The following is a 23,653-nucleotide window of genomic DNA, read 5'->3' on the forward strand; positions in this document are numbered from 1 at the left end:
TATGTGCATTACCCCCACCTAGTGTTCTTCCAAACGTATGATCCCTAATAAAAACCGTCCGTCCTGCTTCTCCTCACGAGGATCGCCGACATGCGGTAATTTATCCCAGCGATCTTGGGCGAGAGCCGGGATACACCCTAAAGTGGGCATCAGCAAATTGGATCGCAGGGCACATACGAACAAAGACCTCTGGGCAGTTTAGAGTCTTCAATCAACCTACCACGGATGCTTGATGATTGCACTTTTATACATTTTAGTGAAGCACGTCTAAAATGTTATGGTATGTCATATTCTGTGTATTTGCAATGGTCGGGGATGATTCACAAGGTTTGGATGTTGTTGTGCGGAAAGGTTTTAAAAAAGACATAGAGTCACTCTCCCTCCCCCAAAAGATGTGTCATGTTTCAGGGTGCTGGGATTAAACGCGGCGGTTCCGTGCCTGCGGGCCGGCCGTTCACGATCAGACAGCAGAGAGCTCGTGAGGAAAACGAGATGACGGATTAAGGAGCTCGATAACGTGTTTGTAATCAGGGGATGTCCACACTGACCATTAAAGAGACATTTTATTGATCAATTGCCAGAAATAAGTAGCATACGAGTAAAAATAAATAGTCACAGCAGTAAAACAAATCAAACGTTAGTGCGAGTGCATCAAGACGTGAGGTTGTCAGCGTTTAGTGCACTTTCACACACACACCCCCCCCCCCTTTATTTACACACGTTTTAGTCTTTCTTTCGAACGGGGTTAGGGTTATTTTGCACTTTGACGGGAGCTGTTGTTTTCAGCTTCTTCGACTCTTCCCAAAAGAAGAAAAGCAGCAGCAACAACAACAACAACAACAACAAAATGCAAAAAGGCTTTGTTACCCTTTCACGTAATAGTGTGTCAGTTTTCAATGTATTGTTCCTTCGCAATGGTTGCCCCCCCCCCCCCCCCCCAGAAAAAAAAAATAATAATCTTTTTACAGACACAGAGCCCAATTGTACAGAGTCGGCAGCCTTTCTTGGAAGCTGTCGGGGAAAGCAAAATTCCAAAGGAGGAATCTCACAGAGTTTTCATCCAGTGAGGGCAACCCGACCTGTTCTCTCTCTTACTTCACGTGAGTTCATCCTAGCCCTTGTTCTCCCTTTTGGAGCCAACGACCCCTCACCAAACTCACGTTTCCCCCTTTGTCCCAATGTGAGAACGTGATCATGGTTGTGTCTGATAAACTCAAGATGATGGTCGCGCACGTCCGTGTAGGTGGAGCTTTTCACGGAGGCTTCTTTTGCTCAAACATTCCGTCTACAATCGTTGAAACGAGGACAAACTTTTGATCGTGAAGCAGGAACCACCAACAGCAGATGGTCGCCACGGAAAACAACAACTTGTCCACTAAGGAGACAGTTTTGGATCTCAATCAGAACGCAAAGCAAAACCTCAAGAGACCTCAAGACGGCACGCGGACCCCCAAGCAACACACAGCAGTCGGTGTCTCCGGCATGTGGCCACCCCAGACCCGCACGCGCCTCCCGAGATCCTCCACGTCGGGGACCACAGCTTTCATAGCACAGCGCTGCGTGTACACGCGCATCAACAAAACGCAATGTAAACATGATTCAAGAAACCAAATACACCTGAGACGTCTCTTTCAATCAGCTTCCAATGGCTGCGTCATTTCCTGGTTCTGTCGCCATAGCAACCTCAAATGGCAGAAAAGGGCTGTGGGCGTGTTTGTGCATCAACTTCTGTGTCACAACTTCTGAAACAAAACATTTTTGTTTTGCTAATGTTGGCTTATGAGCTAGCTGGTTCAAAAAGACAAAAACAAACAAACAAACGTAAAAAATAAAAAAAAACAGCACAAGTGAAAAGCCATTTCATAAAGTGTGGTTAGCCTAGCTTAGCATAGCACTGAATGTCAGATTCAAAGCACAGATCTGGAGTTTTATTCAGGGTCAGTTCAAGAGGTCTTCCGAAGCAAAATGGTGGCCATGTTATCTAACATGCTAGTTTTAGGCTACTGCTAGCAAACCACTAGCTCGTTAGCTTGTCCTTTATTTCTTTTTGGCAAACTTATTTTTTGCAGTGAGCTCATGAAAGGACCGCACCTGCTGGTGTCATGTCAACATACAACACATAAATCTAAACAATACTGGCACTGTATTGATTTAGCTAGTCACCGTGCTAAGCTAGGCTAAAGGGTGGGGGGCTAGTACACAGCCAACACAGAAGGTCGCAGGTAGCAGGTCAAAGAAATCTTGTTGTGCATGCATTCGCTTGCACCTGCTACCACGTGTGAAACAACAACAACAAAGTCAGTGGAAGAGTCTCGCCGCGACGCGTTTATATCGGGAAGTTCCATGTACTACTTGGAAAGTTTTTCACCGCTCATCGTGAGCGACCGCAACCTGTCTCGTTGAGTCAAAACTGGTTGTTTGAAGTCCCACTGTAGCGAGTAGCGCTGCGTGAAAAAACCCATGGGGAACTTGGATGATGTCATGACAGAGAGAGTGCAAAGAACTGATAGCCAGGACTGAGAGAGATCAGAACAGACAGATCAAAAGTGGGTGAACTAACACAGAGCGTGAACATCACAGCGAACGGCGATCCGTGAGAAAAGCAGCGGGGAAGTGGGATGATGTCATGTGACATTTGAAGGTGTGTCCGTTTGCATCGAGGCCTGGCAGGAGGTCCGACAACTCGTTCCAGACGAGTGAAGAGTGATCGGCATGGAGACAACTCCCGAGCGACCGGTCCAAATCAAGCCACAGATGAGAGCAACGACAGACGGCGGTGGCCAACTGAGGGCCACCGCCAATCACACGTACTTCCTGTTTGATGATGACTCTTTGGTGCCGACGTCAATGGTCAGGGTCAAGTCTTCAGGCTAGGAAGGGGAGGAGCCTCACCAGTGACGCGAGCTAGCTAGCTAGCTAGCATCGCGTGGTGGCGAGGACCGTGGACTGTCTCCGCCCCCTCCGTGGAGCTCCACCCCCAATTACTGGCGGACCTCGTTTGCGATCAGACTGTCCTCCCCTGAGTGGAAATCCGCCTCATTGATGTTGTTGCCGCCATTGAGCATGTCATCATCCTGGGACGACGCCCGGTCCTCCTCGGCGCTGCCCCCCGGCTCGTCCGAGTTGGGGTCTTGGAGTACCTGAGCGATGTACATCTGCTGCTGGGGGCAGACAGCATTTGCAGGTTAGCCACATTGCTAAAAGCGGACATCCGCTGCCGAGCGGGCGTTGCTAACCGTGCACATCTGCTGGAGAGTGAAAGACGGCATTAGCCTTGACGCTAACAGCTATGGTCTTCAATGCGGCCTATATTACATAACACACCATCTACATTATCCTGACTCCTAGAATATGACGTATTTTATCCCGAAACTGTTATTAATATATTTGCCACGTCATTTTTCAAATTTATAATCATTCGGTCATTTAGGTGGACCATTAGTATGACTTGTTTAATCATTGGTCAATCGTTCAACCCTAAAATTGCCTACTTGTAAAGTCTATGACTTATATTAAAAATTGACTGCTCAGCGGAGCCGAGGCTAGCCGCTCAACTAGCAAGGCAGTAGGAAAAATGCAACGAAGCTACGACCCGATTTATGCGAGAGAGAAAGAGATTTGATTATCTCCATCCATTCATTTTCTTTGGCGTATCAGAGGTTGGGTCGCAGGGGCGCCAGCTTTAGCGGGGAAGAGCAGACCTCCCTCTCCCCAGCGACTTCCTCCAGCTCTTCTGAATGGATGCCGATTTATTCCCGAGCAAGCCGGCAGCCGTAGTCTCTCCAGCGTGTCCAGAGTCTCCTTATGGTGGGACATGCCCAGATCACCTTACCAGGAAGGCATCCAGGAGGCATTGTAAACGGATGCCTCAAGATGCTCATCCTCACAGGAGTCCTAAACCCAGCTAATTTGGGGCAAAAGGTGGACTACACCCAGAACTGGTCACATGCCACATATGGACCCCCTCAGGGACAATAGGGACAAGACCTCGAAACACCGGACCCAGGTGCTTTCGAGCAAGTCTCAGATACCCGAGCTGCCCCACCAGCTCCAGTGTGTACCACTAACAGGCGTGTGTGTGTGTGTGTGTGTGTGTGTGTGTGTTCACTGTGATGGGTAAAACGCAGAGAACACATTTCACGTGCATGCAAAATGTTCATGACAATAAATTGATTCCTCTTTTCCGTTAACATTGTTCAATTAAGATCCGTGAACACATGAACTATTATTCTAACAGAAAACGGATTAGCAAAAAAGCAACATTGGACCTCTGTGATGCGGTATCATTGAAGGTTATAGCGAGTCCGTTTGAGAAGCGACCTCTCACCTGCGACTTGGCTGGGGGGGAGGCGGCGCTGCGGACCGGACGTCCGTTCTCCACCACCTCCGCGTCCGAGTCCTTGGTGTCGATCTGCCGCAGCGCAAGGTTAGCGTCAGACCAATGGACAAATGCTACCGGCGCAACGTACGTACCTTGTAGTTGTGAGCGCTGAGGTACTTGAAGTGTCCGAAGCAGACGTGCGACAAACACACCACGATGGTTACCACCAGGACCACCAGCGTGAACATCGACGTGGGCGTCTCGAAACCTGTACGGACTTGGGACCGTTAGCTCACAATGATGTGTGAAGGAGGAAAAAGTTGGTGATTTTGGAGAAAATAACATTCAGGTATATTTTTAAGAAGAACAGGGGACCCCCGCTACTGGCGAAATTTAGGGACCAGACAACCCCAAAAAAATAAAAAATGGGGGATCAAAAAATACTGCAAATAAACCAGGGCTTTCTGTGACTCACAAGGCAAAGGTCCCCCCCCCCCCATATGAGGGATCCGCATCCATCAATCCATCTATTTTCTTAAATGCTTATCCTCACAAGGGTCGTGGGAGTAGTGGAGCCAATCCCAGGTGTCATCGGGCAGGAGGCGGGATACACCCTGAACTGGTTGCCAGCTAATCGCAGGGCACATACACGTTGAATTTCAGTTTTAAGATTGCCAGCCCTGACACGAACATGATTCTGTTGTTGGGACAAATTCACTCCTAACAGACCTCAGACCACATATGTAGGATCATCTTCCGAGACAAAGATTTGTGTGATGTTTGCCGTCCTTAGCGGGAAGGGGCAGAATGGGGACAAAATCACCTCCACCGTTTTACTGTGTGCGCCAGGGCTAAGACCAACAAATGCGTCGCGAATGGGCGAATTCTAACTGCGACAGAACCACGGGAGGAAGGAGGAAAATTGAGGTGAGGTGCACGGCGGCTTGAGGATTCTTGCCTGTTCGCATGGTGGAGAAGAAGAGCAGCCAGAAGAGGCAAAGGATGGGCGCTGCCACTACCTGAGTCACGGCGCCAGAGTGGATTTTCTTGTCCAGCTTGGACGGCAGGTACGCATAGTACATGTTGTAGCGGTCCACCAGATGCTTCAGTAACATGTACATAAGACCTGAAGCCAGGACAGATGGGTTCGGGTTTGGCGCAGGCTCAACGTTGGCGTGACCTCGCACCGCGCCGCACTTACCAAAGGGCACAATTATGGGGCAGGTGATGCTGTAGGCCATGACCACGGTGAAGACATTCATGATCCATGCGTAAGCCGCCCCGAACTGGAACTCGTATGCTTGATGCTGACACAACAGGAAGACACATTTGTCAGTTGCTACGGAAGCAACACAGCACAACCACAACTTCGGTTAGCCCTGGCCTTCAGGACCTAGTTTGGAACTTCTGGGTTAGGTCTCATAAACCCGGCCATGATCTGGAATTGGTCTTCTAGACCTCGTTAAAATCTGCTCTTGATTTCAGTCTCTTGTACGTAACGTGACTAGGTGACCACATATGGTCTTGTGGACCTGATCAGTGCCTTGTTTTTCGATTGGACCCAGACTCGAGCCGGGCTTCTGGGTCAAGTCTGATAAAAGTGGTGAAGATCTGGCCTTTGTCTCCTAGACCTCATGATGACCCAGCTTTCAAGACGCGTTCTTTAGGCGCTGATTGGCATTTGGCCGTTTGTGACTGGTCCTGTCGACGCCACACAGGAAATGTACTTGCCTAGCGGTCTAGTGCGTCCTCACCCTCTTGACGTTGCGTCTGTCTGCTGCTGATGGTGCAAGGCAGAGTCGTATCATGTACATGAGGAGTCCAGGGATTCGAAGCAGGTCCATGGCGTTCCCAATGAAAGCTGACGCGATCACGTAGTTGACGAAGAACGCGCCATTGTCGGGCAGGAACACGCACCTGAGGGACCACATGCACCTGACTGGTCTTTTTTGATGTGTCCGGCCGGGTAAAGAAAAAGGAAGAAGTCGACTCACTCAAAACGAACGGTGCCGTCAGCCAAGAACTTTTTGTCAAAGAGCCAACGGAAGAAAACATCCAGGCTGAAACACATGCGGGCACACGCGGAGGTGTTAGAGGTCAAAACCAAATGAGAAGACCTTTACAAACAATAACATTACCTGCTCAGGCCAAGAGAGGGCAGGAGAAGAACCATAAAGATCAAGAATGTGTAGCACTTGTGCATCGTAGTTCGATTTTCTCCAGACCTGCACACGCACGCACATACCTTCAAGTTAGACTAAAATTGATAGTGTGGTGAGGAGAGGTAGTCTTGGGCGGGGGGAGAGACGTGCTCTTCCAAATAAAAGTGGTCCCTGGCTGGATATCGGGACTGACGACCAGTAGCGCCATTTTGATTGGAAGCGGTGTTTGTTATTGGGACTAAGGTAGAAAGGAGGTGACAAGTAGCGGTGTTGCTTGCAACCTGGTCCAGTGTGCCTCGAAGAATGCTGAGTAGTAGACGATGGTTGGCAGCAGGGCAGAAAAGGCCCACAAGAGGAGTGTGGGGAAGAACTGGGTCACAATAGGGTTCTGCGGAGACACAAGCGGTCAGAAGCTTTTGCAGCGGCGACTCCTCAGGAATATCAAAAAAGTGTCTTGAATATGAATGAGACGTTGCACATATTATAGACCGTTTCTCTCACATTCAGGTACTCCACCGGCTTGGTGACATTGAACTTGTCCATGGTGGAGATGATGATGGCAGGCGTAGTGAGGAAGAAGAGCAGCAGGAACAGGATGCAGTTGATGATGAGGCAGCGGATCCACCAGGAGACCCCGCCCAGCGACAGGTGCTCCCTGAGAGACGCACAGGGTCTCATTACCCACTGAGACAATGAGCGGGTCTACAACCGGAATTGGGACCCACCAGCGCACATTCTGGGGATCGGGTGCATAGGTGACGCTCCAGTTGTGCACGTGAAGAGCTTCGCTGAACTGCGAGGATCGCGGCTCCTGGCGACAGCGGCACCCTTGGACCTGACATGCGTTAAAATCCTTCAGGATTCTGCCAGGGTAGCAGGAGGAGGGGTCAGGAGGTGGGCTCGCACAGTAACAGCAAGCCATCTCGGGGGCACGGGACTTACATGGCGGTCATGGCCTCGTTCTGGAAGGTGACAAAGGCCATGCCCAGAGGTTTGGTGTGGACCTTTTCCTTCTCTTTACGGTACTCCTCCTTCAGCTTGGCCTCCCTCTTGGTGTAGAAGCTGACTGCCTCCTCCTGCGAGCACATTACACACACAATCCACGAGTCAACAGTGCATCTCCAAGTCTACAATCCCCAAGTCAATGAAGAAAGGGCTTTTTTTTTTGGAAAAACTGTCTGCAATGAATCAACCATGTTAGTTTTCCAGAGAGCTGGCTTGTTGAAGTTTGTCTCGCTGGTAGTAAATTACATTTGAGCACTAACATAACATGTTCAAAACACATTTGCTAACAGTGAAAACAAAGGCGAAAAAAAAAAAAAAAAAAAACAAAACTGAAAATAGTGCTAACTTTCTTTAATTTTAGTCAATCGCCCCGCCCATACCACTCCCAGTTTGGCACTCAGCAAATAACGTGTTTGAAACAAATGTAGCTCTTGTATTTCCATCCATCCATTTTCTTCCATCCATCTGAGGTCAGGTTGCGGGGACAGTCATTTTAACAAGGAAGCCCAGACGTCCCTTTCCCCAGCCACTTCATCCGGCTCTTCCAGAGGGATCCCGAGGTGTTCCCAAGCAGCGTGTCCTGGGCCATCCCCAGAGTCTCCTCCCGGTGGGACATGACCAGGAAGGTGTCCAAGAGGCCTCGTTAGCAGAAGCCCCAGCCACTTCATCCTGCTCCTACCCAATGTGAAGGAGCAGTGGCTCTACTATGAGATCCTCTCGGATGACTGAATGTCTCTCCCCACGATTCCCGAGACAAGGTCAGCAGCGCCCCATCTCCGCAATACACAGTGTTGATGGCGCACTAATCCCCCCTCCTGAGCCACCGAATGGTGGACAAGAACTTCCTCGAAGCCGTCCGGAAGTCCTTCTCCATGGCCTCACCAAACACCTCCCACGCGTGACTTTTTGACTCAGAGACCACCTGAGCTGCTTTCCGCTTGGCCAGCCGGTACCCACCAATTGCCTCAAGAGTCCCACAGACCAAAAAGGACCGGTAGGAGTCTTCAGCTTGACGGCCTCCTTCACCGTTGGCGTCTGACCAAAGGCTTCAGGAAGCGGCCCCCACGACAGGGACTGACTACTTCACGCCCACAGGTCCGGCTGCCCGCCTTGACAAGAGGGCCTGCGGAACGTGGTCCACTTGGACGGACTCAATGTTCCCATCATTATTGGAAGCAGCTCGGAAAATGGATGGATGGATCATTGTACTCAAAATTAGTGTCTCTAAACTATTGGAGAACATCTGTGTTTTTTATAATGTAACATCTCGTAAATGTTTTGCCGTTGAAGTTGTTTTCCAAGTGTATCTGTCAGATTCATTGAATTGTTAATTGTTCATTTTTTTTCCCACCAAGAAAAACGTGTCCTCTCTTTTTGTACGCTTTTCAGCAAGCTGATTGCTCTTTTTGAGACTCGAGTTATCTCTTCGGGGATTTAGCGTAAGTTCAAATCAAAAGCATGTGAAAAAAAGGCTGGATCATCGTTATTTGGAGCGTTTGTGTTAAAGATTGTGTCATGTTGGAGCCTGTATAATCACAGAGCCTCGTAAAAGTATTGGGTCCCCTTGAACTTTTCAATCTTTCGCCACATTTCTGGCTTCAAACATAAAGATGTCAAATTTTCATCTTTTGTCAAGAATCAATCAAGAGTGAAGTGGAACACATTTTTGGGGATATTTTCAACTTTTTTAACCTGAAAAGTGGGGCGTGCAATATTATTCGACCCCCTTGCATTAATACTTTGTAGCGCCACCTTTTGCTGCAATTACAGCTGCAAGTGGTTTGGGGTATGTCTCGATCAGTTTTGCTCATGGAGAGACTGAAATTCTTGCCCATTCTTCCCTGCAAAACAGATCGAGCTCAGTGAGGATGGAGAGCTAACAGCGGTCTTCAGCTCTGCCTACGGATTCTCGATTGGATTCAGGTCTGGACTTTGACTTGGCTATCCTAACACCTGGATACGTGTATTTGTGAACCATTCCTGTAGATTTGGCTTTATGGTCTGGATCATTGTCCTGTCGGAAGATAAATATCCATACCAGTCTCAGGTCTTTTCTTCTGGTATTGGTCCTGGTCCTATTTGCTCCATTCGTCTTGCCATCAATTTGAACCATTTTCCCTGTCAGGCCCAAAACCTGAGGCTGCCACCACCACGTTTGACAGCGGGGATGGTGTGTTCAGGGCGGTGAGCTGTGTTGCTTTTACGCCAAACACATCGTCTTGCATTGTGGCCAAAGAGTTCGAGTTTGGTTTCATCTGCCCAGAGCACCTTCTACCGCACGTTTGGTGCGTCTCCCAGGTGGCTTGTGGCAAACTTGACAGGAGACCTTTTGTGGCTATCGTTGAGAAATGGCATTCTTCTTGCCACTCTTCCATAAAGGCCAGATTTGTCCAGCATACTGCTGATCGTTGTCCTATGGACGGGCTCTCCCACCTCAGCTGTAGATCTCTGCAGTTGATTCAGACTGATCATGGCCCTCTTGGCTGCTTCTCTGATCGGTCTTCTCCTTGTTCGAGGTGAACGTTTGGAGGGACGGCCGGGTCTCGGTAGATTTGCAGTGGTCTGCTACTCCTTCCATTTCAATCTGATTGCTTGCACAATGCTCCTGGAGATGTTTACAGCTTGGGAAATCTTTTTGTATCCAAATCCGGCTTTAAACTTCTCCACAAGAGTATCTCGGACGTGCCCGGTCTGTTCCTTGGTCTTCATGGTGCTCTCCGCACTTTAAACAGAACCCTGAGCCTATCACAGAGCAGGCCCATTTATATTGATTACACATAGGTGGGTTCTATTTATCATCATGAGTCGTCATGATGAGGGTCATTCAGAGACCCTCGCTGAACTTCTGGACTGAGTTTGCTGCACTGAAAGTAAAGGGGCCGAATAATATTGCGCGCCCCGCTTTTCAGATTTGTATTTGTTAAAAAAGTATAAAATATCCAATAAATTTTGTTCCACTTCATGATCATGTCCCACTTGTTGATGAGTCTTGACAAAAAAAAGAAGATGAATTAAAATCTTTATGTTTGAAGCCTGAAATGTGGCGAAAGGTCGAAAAGTTCAAGGGGCCCGATACGTTCACAAGGCCTTCTGGATCTGGTACTGTACTTTTTTCCCAAGGCAAAGTGTGATGTAAGCGCAGTCGCTGCACGTACGAGCACAAAGAAGCCTTAAGTTTTGCTCAAGTGTCTGCTGGGGGTGGCCAAGGTGTCGCTTCCAGTAAGCATTGTCAATGCGCCCAATAATAGGTGTCAAGTAGGTGTTGTCTGGGTCACTCCCTATGGCGTCATCTATATTAGGGTTAGTTCATTAGTTAGCTAATATCCAAGTGTCGCCACGGGAAGTGACGTAACCAAGGGTGACCTCTTCGCAGCCGGCGATGGCGCAGCAGCAAAGATGTCCGCAGGGTTTGGGGTTGATCATGGTGGGAACGTGCTCCTTGGCCATGAGGTCGGTGAAGAACTTTTTACTGCGCTCCGTCTTCTTCCTGCAACGCAGGATCACACGCTTCAAGATGCCACAAAGCTAATTGCTAGCAGTTAGTGTCCCACCAGCGTTATTAGGATTTCCACATAGTTTCTAGGCCGGACAACTGGTTAGCCCACTAACCCACTGCAACACGACTGGCTACGGCAGATGTAACGAAATGACCGTCCCAAACGTGTCACATCTGTGCGAACTACAACAAAAGATGCTTGTTCTGCTTTGGATTCAGGTGCGGATTGGGTCTTCTGGTAGTTTAGGATGGGTTCATGTTAGGATTACCGTCTATTTGGGTTAGCGGGAACCGTATTCATGCTGCCACACTGAAGACGCCTCTTTTTCCCATGTGTAAGCAGGAGGGCGTGCGCTCCAGGGATACCATAGCCAGTCATCGTGCAATGGCGTGTGTCTCGGGGCCGGTAACACAGGAGCAGGCTGTGTCCGGCCGAGAAACCATGCGAGAAGCCTTCATAACGCGTCCCAGCATGCTCACCTCTCCGCATTCAGAGACATCAGCTTGGCCACGTTGTAGCAAATCCGAGCTTCCAGGACCGTGCAGTTCTCGTACGCCTGCCTGGGTAGGAAAGAGGAGTGACTCGCTAACATGCTAACAGCTCACGGTGGCCTCGTCAATCACACGTACTCAAAGTGCTGCTTGATCTGGCTCTCTTCGGCGTACTTGGAGATGCCGTTGATGAATAAAGTGCGTTTCACCTGCAAGGCATCAAAGTGACAAACTGTCACATTGTCATGTGCTCGGCGTGCGCTCCGCGCGCCATTTTTACCAGGTCGTCCTCTTTGTAGTGCATCTTGGACGTGTGCCGTCTCATGCTGTAGACGGTGAGCAACAGGTACATGAAGGCAAATGACGTGTGCAGCCACAACAGGTTGGTCCTGAAGGCGTACGCAATACAATCGCTAATTGCTTACTCTCTTCACAGCCAGATTCTGTACACGAAAATGTTGACATTAAAAAAAAAAAAAACTCACCCGGACTTCAGGTTGGCTATGGTCGTGCGGCCGAAGCTGTAGGCGTTGTTTTCTGGAAGTTTTCAAACATTCCAAATGATCAAGATGGAAAAGAATCTCAAACCAAGAAAGTCAGTTCCAGAAACGTTGAGGTTCATCTCATAACGAGATGGTGCAGTTTGCCGAAAAGCTGAAGCACAACTGAAATACTGCGCAGTTAAATAAGGAATTTGCATCTCGTAGTTGGAACGTTTCACATCACTCCAAAAAAACAGAGACGTAGAAGGGACGAGAAAAGTGCTTGTCAACTCTTGTCAGCCTGCACATTTTTACACAGCGACTTTTACAAAACTCAGGACCGATAAAGAATGTGAAATGTTCAAAAATAGCTCTCAAAACATTTGCACGTCATATTTGAAACCCAATACATGCTCAAAGTGCTGTTCGGAGCACCTCCTGAATTGATTGCCAGGAATATTTGACTTGTCGAGCTGTCGATGGCAGTCGACGTGTTTTGAGAAAAAAAAAAGATGATACAAATCCAAAGAGTAAAATCACAATTGCACAAAATGCTTGCACAACACAATCAACTTGATACTTATCTTCTTTTCAAGAAAGCAAAAAACAAAAAGTTTTCCAAACAAAAGTCACGTTCGACTTTGGATACACTGAGAGGGGATCCTCATTTTTTGGCCAACATCAAGAATTTGCACGTAAATGGCCGTAGCCCTCGGCCATCTACACTAACACTGCGTTTGTGAAAACCACTTGAACTATCCAAAACAGTCCACAACAAGTCGTTCCTTGTGCCATTTTTACCCTTTTTTTCCCGCTTCTTCTGTTCATAAGCTCATGGAGGGAGTCAATGATCAGATCAATAAGTAAGTTCAATGATGATGGTGTAGCGGTACGCATGGCTGACTTTGATGTGGGCAGCGCGGGAGTGATTCCCGCTCTGCGGTGGTGTCACTGACTGTCGATCAGTTCAGGGTGTCGTCTGCCTTTCGCCCAATGTTAGCTGGGATAGGCCCCGGCGCTCCCGTGACCCTTGTGAGGATAAGCGGCTTGGAAAATGGACTTGTACGAACTAAGGCGTGTCTGGTGAGACCGCTGGCCTCACAATTCTGAGGACTGGGGTTCAAATCCCAGCCCCGCCTGTGCAGGGTTTGCATCTTCTGCCCACCTGCGTGAGGGTTTACGTCCCCAAAACAGGTCTTCGTTGGAGACTCTAAATTGCCCCCGGGTGCGATTGCCAATCTGACTGTTGCGATTGTCTGGCGACCAGTTCAGGGTGTACCTCAACCCCAGTGAAGAAAAACGCAGAACGGAAAATGGAAAACGGATGGATGGATGTCAGCCATCATTGTTCCCATTTTGGGTCCCCACCCACGAGTTGGGAATCTCTGACCTCGAATGTTTAACTCTACAAATGAATGTGGAGCAATGTGCAATTTCACTGTAAAAAAAAAATGTGGACTTTTTACCAGGAAAAAAATGGTGAAAGTTCTCGTGATCAATGGGGTTTATTGCAAAAATACAGGGAATTTTATTGTGAAAAATATGTGGAATAATATGAAATACAGCGTAAAATAACATTTTAACCCCAAATTTTTGGAATGTTGAAAATACACCAGTTTCTCAAGTAATTTCAACGAACTGAACATGATAAATTTCGAATGGGAACAATGTTGGAACTGTTTTGTGGACTGCCTTAGTGTGTGTGAATGGGGAAATATGGAATTGTGGGATAATTAGGTGAGGTTGAAATTGTGTGAATGCGGAAGTCATTCATATAATTTCAACGTCAGGGTTAGGGTGTCCCGTCCTCGAGCCGTCACCTTATCGTGGCGTTGGGGTTTGCGTGCCGCAATGATTCGGGGAGCTAAGTTATCTGGGGCTTCAAAATTTACCGGGCCATCTTTGTTCCTACCCTCACCTATGGCCACGAGCTGTCGGTTGTGAGTGAAAGAACAAGATCCCGCGGCTGAAATTAATTTCCTCCGCGGGATGTCCGAGCCGTACAGATAGGGTGAGAAGCTCGGTCACACGGGAGAGGCTCAGCGTCGAGCCGCTGCTCCTGCGCATTGAGAGGACCCAGATGAGGTCGCCGAGGCATCTGATTCGGATTCCTCTCGGACACTTCCCCGGTGAGGTGTTCCCGGTACGTCCCAGCGGGAGGAGACCCGGGGGGTCGTCCCAGTACACGCTGGAGGGATTTACGTCTCTCAATGGCCGGGGAACATTTCGGGGGCCCGCCCCAGTCTGGACATCCCTGCTAAAACTATTGCCCCTGCAACCCCATCTCAGAAAAGCGATAGAAAATGGATGGATGGATGGATGGATGGATGGATGGATGGATGGATGGATGGATGGATGGATGGCTGGATGGCTGGATGGATGGATGGATGGATGGTGGATGGATGGCTGGATGGCTGGATGGATGGATGGATGGCTGGATGGATGGATGGATACTAACTCACCACAAATATGCCACTTCAATCTACAATCCACAAATCTAGACTCTGCCAGTTTCCAGTCCACGACTTGACAATGCAAAAATCTACAACCAACAATCGAGCAGGTGAGTTCCTTAGTTTACCTTCTTTGGACGGTGGTCCAGCCGCTCCTTGGCTCATCAGCAAATCTTTGCTGATAATTCTTACTTCAACAATCACACACAAGCACGCACGCACGCACGCACGCACGCACGCACACGAGTCCACTTCCTGTTTTTCATTTGCTCAACATGCAAGATCTTTTCCATAATTTGTGAAACCAACGTTTTCTAACGTAGGGTTAGTCTGTTTAGGTGATCATTGATCCCAAAGGGAATATCGTGGAGATTGCACAAATGGTACAATGCACAAATGTGCACCAATGGAGACACTCCCAAAAAAATGGGACGGAATACTTGTGACCATGTGCAATGTAAATGGACTCTGTGCCAGTCAAAAGGTCAGCTGATCGCCTCCGATCGTGGGAGGAGCTGTCAAACGATCATTGTACAAATGTGGAGTTCTCACCCAGCAGGTCTCCCGAGAAATTGACGGGCAGCACGATGCCGACAGAGAGGACGCCGACCACCACCAGGAGGCCGATGATGTGCCGCTGGAAGGACAGGTAGTGCACAGCGTCCTCGCCGCATTTCTCGCGGATCTCCTCATCCCTGCGAACGACAGCAAATGTCATACGATGGCGCGGCAACACGGAATGGCAGCGCTAGCAAAGGAAAACTCCACACGGACTAACTTGATTCGAAAGATGGCTGTCAGCCAGGAGCAGAAGCCCTGCAAGGACAAAATGACAAAAACAACAATCTGAATCACAATCCGCTTTATTAGCAAAGTACGTCGACAACACACCAAGGAATTTGTGTCTGGTAGTTGGAGCGGCCCAACTACGACATACTTTTTGAGTACGGGAGCAGACAGACAACATGGAATACTTTTGAGACATCGGGACATTGCGGTAACAGTCAGTCACAGAGCAATAAGGGTTGCTAGTAACCTGGCAATGATGGAACACTTTATTTGGGTGGGTGGGATAATTGTGCAATGGATGCAGAGTCTCTCACATTTAGAGCAGTTTGAATGCCTGATGGGGCAATAATCCTCTGGGATGACCATTGCGCCAAGACTCAAAAGAATGGATGCACTTTCAAGTGACTAGTCAGGCCATAATCTGGAACAATATCGATATTCCTCAATCTATAGTGCCAGTGGTTCCAGTGGCTACTCAGGACGAGAGGCTAGTACTGGTCAACAACCGATGTGCAGATGCTGCAGCGTCGTGTGACTGACGTCCGGGGGGGAGACTCCCTGATGGTTCGCAAGTCTTCCCTTCTCTATTTGAATCCAGAGATGACCCAAAAACACACAAACATAGACAATACGAGGGAGAACCGTACTGAGGCGATCACCCGGCTAGGCGACATCTTGCTGGATAACAACATAGTTCAAGGTTTCTCTTTGTCAGGCAAGTCTGGTCCACACCTCGCCCTGTCGGTCATTCGCGATGATTAACTCGGTACAAATGACTTTTTGTATCTATTGTGTTTGCATAGTGGTACCTTGCACCGTGGGCCACATTCGAAATGTTCATACTCACCACAGATCAGAACATGCAACGGTCTGACAGACTTTTTGGCTCCCTGAGCAGTGTTGACGATACACGTACCACAACCTTGCCGGCTTGTTTCAAGAATCTAAAGATCTCATTTTTAGCTGGGCATCACATATCTCGTGATGGATTCCGGACTTTTCAACAGTTTTATTGGCCATTTATCAGAACGAGTCTTTGGAAGTTATACGGATCAAGTAGAAATAAACATTAAAGAATACGTGGTGACGGGTCAAAAAAACCCGATCGTAAACAAGTTAACAAGGGGATCCAGTGTCACTTGCTCTTCCTGCAAAGATGTTTTCTGAGTGGGCGGGGCCTTCAGGGATGGCCTTTGACTTGCTCACTGTTTAAGTGGACGAGCATTAGCCGTAGCGTCCAATGGATGAAAAACAAAACCTGCTGAGCCTTCACCGCGGCGACCACTCCACAACACGTAACCGTGATGATGACGTGCGCTGACTTCTTACCTGCACCTTAGCATGGTAGCTGAGGAAAGGAATGGAAGGGAAAGGGAAGGAAAGGGAAGGAAAGGAAAGGAAAGGAAAGGAAAGGAAAGGAAAGGAAAGGAAAGGAAAGGAAAGGAAAGAAGCTCACTCACGTTGTCACGCTGTTCAAGGTCCACAGAGCTGGAAACGGACGTAAGGCGTTCGTAGCGGTCGGGCGTGTCCGAGTGCATCGCCGACGCCACGCTGAGGACGAGACGGCGGAAGGGTTGAGGGTTAGCGATTGGCTTTGGTCAACGGTGGCCAATCGCCTCAAGGAAGGTGATCACATGACAAAATGGAAGAAGAGGAGCAACTAACATGACATGACGGCGACCCGTCCGGCTCACGGCTAGCTAGCGTTGGGCCACGGGGTAACTCGCTAGCTGGCTAGCACGCCACGGGAACATCGGTACACACACGCACACACATAGGAAGTTACCTTTTGACCGGCTCATAGTTATCTCTGTCTCGTCTTCGGCTGATTTAGTTTTTCACGTTGGGGACAAGCATGAAGAATCGTTAGCGTCTTGGCTTCTGTTAGCCATGGAGTCATTGTCTCTTTGACTATTTGACTCATTTCTTATTCCTACTCACACACCATCAGACAAATCACAATCTGTCAACCACTTGAATGTACGAGAAAATTCAAATGCGTGCATCTTTGCACATTTTTTTCCCGTTATTTCAATTTCTTCTTTTTGGTCTTTTCGATTTCTTGTCTTAATTGGAGGGAGATGAGCAAAGTAAGAAATTCATTCATCAGTGCTAGCTTTTTGTTTTGTTTTATTTCCTGTGCATATGCCAATGACACCTTGAATGTTGAAGTGGTGGACTTTTTCCACGATGAACATCTCTCCACAGTTTGGTCAGTGTTTGACCCCCACCGCGACATTTTATTTTCTCATTGTGGAAAAAGCGAGGGCCAAATGTGAATAAATCTAGACAACGACAACGCAAGGCGCCAATACGTCGTTGGGCGACAGTCTCGTGCGGCTGCTTTGTTCACAATCATTCTTGTCACAAGGGACACGAGGAATTTGTTGCCTGCAATGATCAAATATATATATTTAGAACTTGTGGAGTGTGGAGTGTGAAGGAGCAATAAAAGTGTCCCTCCGGTGTGGCGGTGGTGATATCATGATAACTGTGGAAATGAAACAGAGTCCTCGTGCACTTCAGATCACTTTCAAGTGGTTACTCGTAGTACAATGACCCGGTACAGTGACGATGTGCAACTGGCGCAGAGTCCCGGAACACGGTTGTCAGCCTAGTCCGGACTCTGCTGGTCTACAAACAAGCCTACTGATTTCATTGCCTCGTCAAACGCGTAACCCTTTCCCTGTCTCAAACCAATTCACACAAGTGAAACGTCGTCTACTTGTAGGTCAATTGTTTCAAAGTGTAACTTTTGCTACCCTGCCTGTCGTTCTCGGGTAGTCGCTCACGCAGAAAGATAACAAAGACACTGCTACTGTCGCTCTTCAAATATTCAAATTTGAACATCTGAAACGTTACATTGTAGAACATGTAGTCGCGTTCAAAATAATAGCACTCCGATGTGACTGCCGAGATTCATCCACAATTTCAGTAAAAAAAATTTTTTGCTACGTGTCAACCAAGCTAGCAGTAGGTGCAGTAGATTCTCAGAAAACCAACAATGATGTCCTCACTCTTCAGGCTGTGCAATTGCGCAATTTGTTGAAAGGGGTGTATTCAAAAAAATAGCAGTGCGGCGTTCAATCAGTGAGGTCATCAATTTGGAGAAAAAGGGGTGTGAATCCAGTGGCCTCAATTTAAGGATCGAGCCGGCACCCCGTTGAGCATGGATTTCTCCTTGAAAGCCTGTGGAAAAGAGGTCGCTCAACACATTGTTCAGGTGCAAAAAATGAGAGGCTGTTCAGCTACAGTGAGCTCTACGGAATGCCTTCAAATGAAGAGCAAAACCAGTCGAAGTCAACCATCAAAAAGGACGGCAGGATGGCAAAGGCTCACCCGATGAGCCGCTCCAGGATGATCAAAGACAATCTGGAGGTACCTGAAAGTACCGTGACAGTGAGAAAAAGCTAATCTATTGACAAGAATCCCCCGCAAAGTCCACCCGTTCAAAAGAGGCCTGTGCAGAAGAGACAGAGAACACATCAACGAGCCTAAAGACAAATGTTGGGACATTTTGTGGACTGAAGAAAGTCACATTATTTTTTGGGGTCTCGGGTCCGCAGACAGTTTGTGAGACGGTCCCCAAACTCCGAGTTCAAAGCCACAGTACACATTGAAGACGGTGAAGCTTCAGGATATGGGCGTGTTTCTCCTCCTCTCCGGTGTTGGGTCTACTTGTCGCATACCAGGGATCAAGGCTCGCTTTGCATACGTCAAAATACTTGAAGAGGTCATGTCGGCTTATGCCCGTCAAATGTTGTTTCAACAAGACGATGACCCCCGACGCCACGAGTAAATACGCAGGCTTGGTTCCAAACCAACAAAGTTCACATCACCGAGCGGCCAGCCCAATCTCTGGACCTTAATCCAATTGAGAACATCAAAAATGCCATTTCAGAAGCAAAAACGAGAACTGTAAATGCATTGTGAGATGTCGTTAAGGAATCTTCGAGTGGAATAACAGCGAAAAGGTGCCATGAGTTGGTTGACTCCAAACAACATCAAGTTCATCCTCAAAAAGGACCAGCAGAGGAAGTGCTGTTCAGGCACTTCTACACGGTGGTCATCCAATCAGTACTGTGTACCTCCATCACAGTCTGGTTTGGTGCCGCTACAAAAAAAAAAAATGACAAACTCCGACCGCAACGGACATTCAAACCTGCGTAAAGGTTTGTCGGTGCCCCCGCCGCCCCAGCCAGCCTCGAAGACTTTCACGCTGCCAGAACTAAGACAGGAGCGGGCAAAACCCTCTCAGACACTCCACATCCTGGCCGGCAGCCATCCATGAATGCAAATGAAAACTAGCAGACGATCCAGCAGCTTCTTCCCGCTTGACACCAACTTCTTTGACAGCTTATCGACAATTTTATTTCTTTATTTACTTGTTATTTCATTATTAGAATTACAATCTTTGGCAAAACAAAAAAACTTTACTGTCAATGCTAGATTGCCGGTGGTGGCCTTTTGTCGCTCAGCGAGGTTTCTGGTCATGTCTTTCTGTCGCACTGGAGCGGCTTCAGCTGCCCGTGACAAAAATCCTCGTGTGTTTTGGACACACTTGGCAAAAAAAAAAAAAAAGATGATGATTCTAATTCTGATCAAAAGCACATCATTTTCCGTCCATCCCAATTTTCCACAGGAGGAGCGTTATCGTTGTTCGAGGCCCGAAATGAAGTTTGGTGATTTCCGACCAGTTTTCTGAAGATGCAAATTCTATTTTTAGATTCGATGCATTGTCAATAATAGCACGTCAACAGCACCTTTGGAAATATATTTGGAGAGAACTATGATGATGTGTTAACCTAACCTTTTTCCCACCAATAGAAAAATGGAAATATCACACTGTTATTAGTATTCAGTATGTCTGGAGTAACAGCACCCTTTTGAGCTAATACACCCGCGAGTCTTTTTTGGAACGATGCAACAAGTCTTTCACAGCTGGATTTGGGTATCGTGTGCCATTCCTCAGGTCGCATGCAGCCGTTTTCAGGTCTCTCCAGAAATGCTCCATTGGGTTGAAGTCAGGGCTCTAGATGGCCCATCCAAGGACAGTCACGGAGTTGTTCTGAAGGCCATTCCTTCAGTGGGGTCAGTGTCTTGTTGGGAGGTGAACATTTGGCCCAGACTGAGGTCCTCCTGAGGGAGCATTGTGGAGAAGATATCCCTCTACTTGGCCGGATTACAAAAAGTCGTCTTGATCCCTGCAGCTGCAGAACACCCCCGCCGTGCTTCACGGATTGGACGGCCGACGGTGAGTACCGCCTGCTTGCCTCCACACATACCCCTCCAAATGAAGGCCAAGACAAGTTCCATTTTGGTCTCATCAGACCAGAGAATATTATCTGGAGTCCTTCGGGTGTTTTTGAGCAAAACCCCATGCAGGCCTTCACGTGTCTCGCACGTTGGGCCGCTCTGCCGTAAAGCCCCGACTGGGGGAGGGCCGCGGTGATGCTTGACTTTCTGGAACTTTCTGCTCACTCAGCCTCTCTGGAGCTCAGCCACAGTGAATTTTGGATTCTTCTTAACCTCTCTCGCCGAGGCTCTTCTCCCCTGATACGCTCTCGGAAGGGTTCCGATCGTCCCAAACCTTTTCCGTCGAAGGATTACGGAGGCCACTTAAGCGCAGCGGAAATGTTTTTCCCGACATCTTGATCTGAATTCTGTCTCCGAGCTCTTCAGGCGGTTCCTTTGCCCTCGTGATTGTCATTTGCTCTGACATGCAGCCAGCGGTGTGGCTTTTCTAATCGAGCCCAATCAGTGTCGTTAATTAAACATGGCTGGACTCCAATGAAGGTCTCGAATCATCTCAACATTGATCAGAAGTAATGGACAGCATTCGAGTTAACTGTGGGAGTGTCACAGCAAAGGTTCTGAATGATTAGGGCTTTGTGATATTTCAGTTTTTCATTTTTACTAAAGCTGTGACAAATTCCCTTTGTTTCTCTCAACACTTTTTGACATGTCGCGCGCACGCAAGCGCCACCACGCCCGTCGCTCACCTGTCGGCGTCGGTGACGAGCGCCAGGCGTCCGTAGTCCCACGCCACTTTTCGTAAAATGGAAAAGACGAAGAGCAAGACCTGCAGGAAGAAAGAGAAGTCAAAGTAGCGTCTGTGTCACGACGTTCACGCTTCTTGCCGTTGCGCGGCGGTTCTGACCAGGAAGCACATAAAGTCCAGCGCCAGCACGGTGGGCACGCCGCCGAAGGGCAGACCCTGCAGCACCGTGCTACGGATGCGGGCAGAGTAGCAGTACTCCTTGGAGCCGCCGTCGGCCGAGCAGTTGTCCCGGGCGCCGCACGCCTGGCCGCCGGCCACCGTCGCCATGGCGATGATCAGGACTCGCAGCATGCTCAGCGCCGCATCCTCGCCGCCGTCGACCTGCGCGGGGAGACCGATCGGCATCGACGGCATTCCCCGCCAAAAAGTACGGACTGCGGATGTTACGTACCTCTTTTTTTTTTTTTTTTTTTTCTCTCATTCCAAAACCGGCATGACTATTCACCCATTCAGAGTACTGCTGCCGCAACTATTTTGGACAAATACGAAATAAAAAGCCGATGCCAAAAGTCGCAATGACAGATGATTGGCAAGAATGACCTTACTCTCTTCCTTCCTTCCCTCCTGCCACCGTCGTGAGTACCCACTACCTTCAAATAAGGGCGTTATCGACTCGATACTGATCCCGATACGTGGAAATTACGGAAATTGAAAATGTATTTTCTAGGTCTTTGAAAAGTGAAAAAAAAAAAAGGTTGATTTTTCAAATGTTCCATTTGCCGACAAAATGCCAGAAAAGGTGGAAGAGTGACCGACCGGTGAGCACATCTGCCTCACAGTTCCGAGGATCGGGGTTAAAATCTCGGCCCCGCCTGTGTGGAGTTTGCGTGTTTCCTCCGGCATTATGCCGTTTATCGTCTGTTGCATTCCATCGAAAAAAAAAAAAAAAAAAAAAAGGGAACCTGAACGCAGCTCTCAATTTGCTCGATGGTATGCATGAAAAGTGTCGAAAGAAAATCTAAGGGTGGTAATTGCATCAACCCCTCGGGACAAAAGCCAGAGAGTAAGTTTATTTTATATGTGGAAGATCATTGAAGTTAATGCTGGGGACCAAAAAGTTGTTTGGTGTTCGGAGAAAAAAAAAAAAAAAACACAAAAGGAAAAAATAATGCCAATGTCATTCTTTTTTTCTACAAAGGAAAAAAAAAATCTGTTAAAAATCCCAAGTTGGATTTGAAATGAAGGTGACAGCAATCAGCAAATTGTCTGTATTTTGTTTGTTAATGCTGAGTCAACGTCACGCGCGTGACTCAGCATTTTAGCCATCCGTCTGTGCGGCAAGATAACGCCAACCAGGGGGAAAAAAAAAACATTCACTGACGTCATTTGCGGGATAAGTCGTACTTGGCTCCGAGTAGTTCTAATGCAAAATAAATGTGATTTTTACTTGCTCAACTGAAAAAGCAGCAGTCGTGTTATTGTTGAACTTTTCGATTAGGTGAGAACATTTTGACTTTCACTTGACTTGTGCTGTTTGCGGCTATCGAGGCAGCTGCGGTGCTGCCCCCTGCTGGAGCGGTGGACTTGTGACTCACCTCATTGCTGAGATTTGTAACTGATCATCTCACCTTTTCCTTTCATTGAGTATAGAGAAAATACAGAGCAGAATAGTTTATAGAACCCAGAGAGACAAAACTCTTCATGGCGTTCAGCTGCATTGAAACAATTGAAAAGTTGGATCGTTTTCACAGCCTTTCTGTTACTCAAGTCCTTTATTAGTTCGATAATGGAAAGAGTCTGACAGTAAAAGCTTAATTGTGATTACATAATCGTCTTGATATTTGTCAATACAATCTTTTCTCCTTGTTACACTGAAAAAAAAATCATTTTGGACTTTAATGGAACGCGTCGCAATGGATTGAATTGAGTTAAACTAGCGTACAGTGATTTGTTGGAAACGATCGGTATTTGACCACAATTGAATCAATTGCATCCAAAAATGAAGTACTTTTGAAGTGTATGAACAAATTAACAAAATAAAAAGAATTGATGGCTTGAATCCACGCGTGACGTCATCACCCGATTTCAGCCAGCACGAGCCGAACCGAGCCGAAGTTGCCCGATTGAAGCCGAACTCGCAAAGCGGACGCCCGGCGTCCTCTGTGCGTGTTACGTAAGACTAACGACCCCCCACCCCCACCGCGTCCCCCTCAGTGATGCTGCGGGCGGGCCAGCGGATGAAACAAAGGCGGCGGCGGCGGCGGCGGCCCCCATTTTGTGGCCTCACCTGAGCACCGGAAGTCGCGAGCGTCGCGGCCTGGAATCCTCGTCACGCAGCACGCACGAGCGTCGCCAAGTCGGGCCGCCGCAGCGCCGCCGACGCCATCGCCGAGTGCACCTGACACTCTTCCTCCTCCGCCTCCTCTTCTTCCGGCTGACTGAAAGACTCCCC

At 48.2% G+C, this 23,653-nt stretch overlaps 1 protein-coding gene across 2 annotated transcripts; it reads right to left on the reverse strand.

Moving 5' to 3' along the window:
- Nucleotides 1-550: 550 nt before the first annotated feature.
- Nucleotides 551-23,628, reverse strand: LOC133505666 (CSC1-like protein 2). Of its 2 annotated transcripts, none has more exons than XM_061828937.1 (23): nt 23,489-23,628; nt 21,361-21,582; nt 21,203-21,282; nt 16,661-16,751; nt 15,190-15,227; nt 14,964-15,106; nt 11,962-12,013; nt 11,757-11,865; nt 11,615-11,685; nt 11,465-11,545; nt 10,852-10,975; nt 7,426-7,559; nt 7,209-7,346; nt 6,985-7,138; nt 6,765-6,871; nt 6,460-6,546; nt 6,316-6,381; nt 6,076-6,238; nt 5,523-5,628; nt 5,280-5,447; nt 4,474-4,589; nt 4,328-4,411; nt 551-3,158 (listed from the first exon to the last, which is right to left on the reverse strand). In XM_061828937.1, exons 2-23 carry the CDS (start codon nt 21,550-21,552, stop codon nt 2,982-2,984), a joined length of 2,481 nt encoding a protein of 826 aa, XP_061684921.1. In that variant the 5' UTR covers nt 21,553-21,582; nt 23,489-23,628; the 3' UTR covers nt 551-2,981. The 2 variants fall into 2 exon arrangements, with proteins under 2 accessions (XP_061684921.1, XP_061684920.1); XM_061828936.1 differs by having other exon boundaries at nt 551-3,161.
- Nucleotides 23,629-23,653: the final 25 nt, after the last annotated feature.

This window comes from Syngnathoides biaculeatus, chromosome 9 (genome assembly GCF_019802595.1).
Source record: "Syngnathoides biaculeatus isolate LvHL_M chromosome 9, ASM1980259v1, whole genome shotgun sequence".
In the NCBI taxonomy this organism is placed as follows: Eukaryota; Metazoa; Chordata; class Actinopteri; order Syngnathiformes; family Syngnathidae; genus Syngnathoides; species Syngnathoides biaculeatus.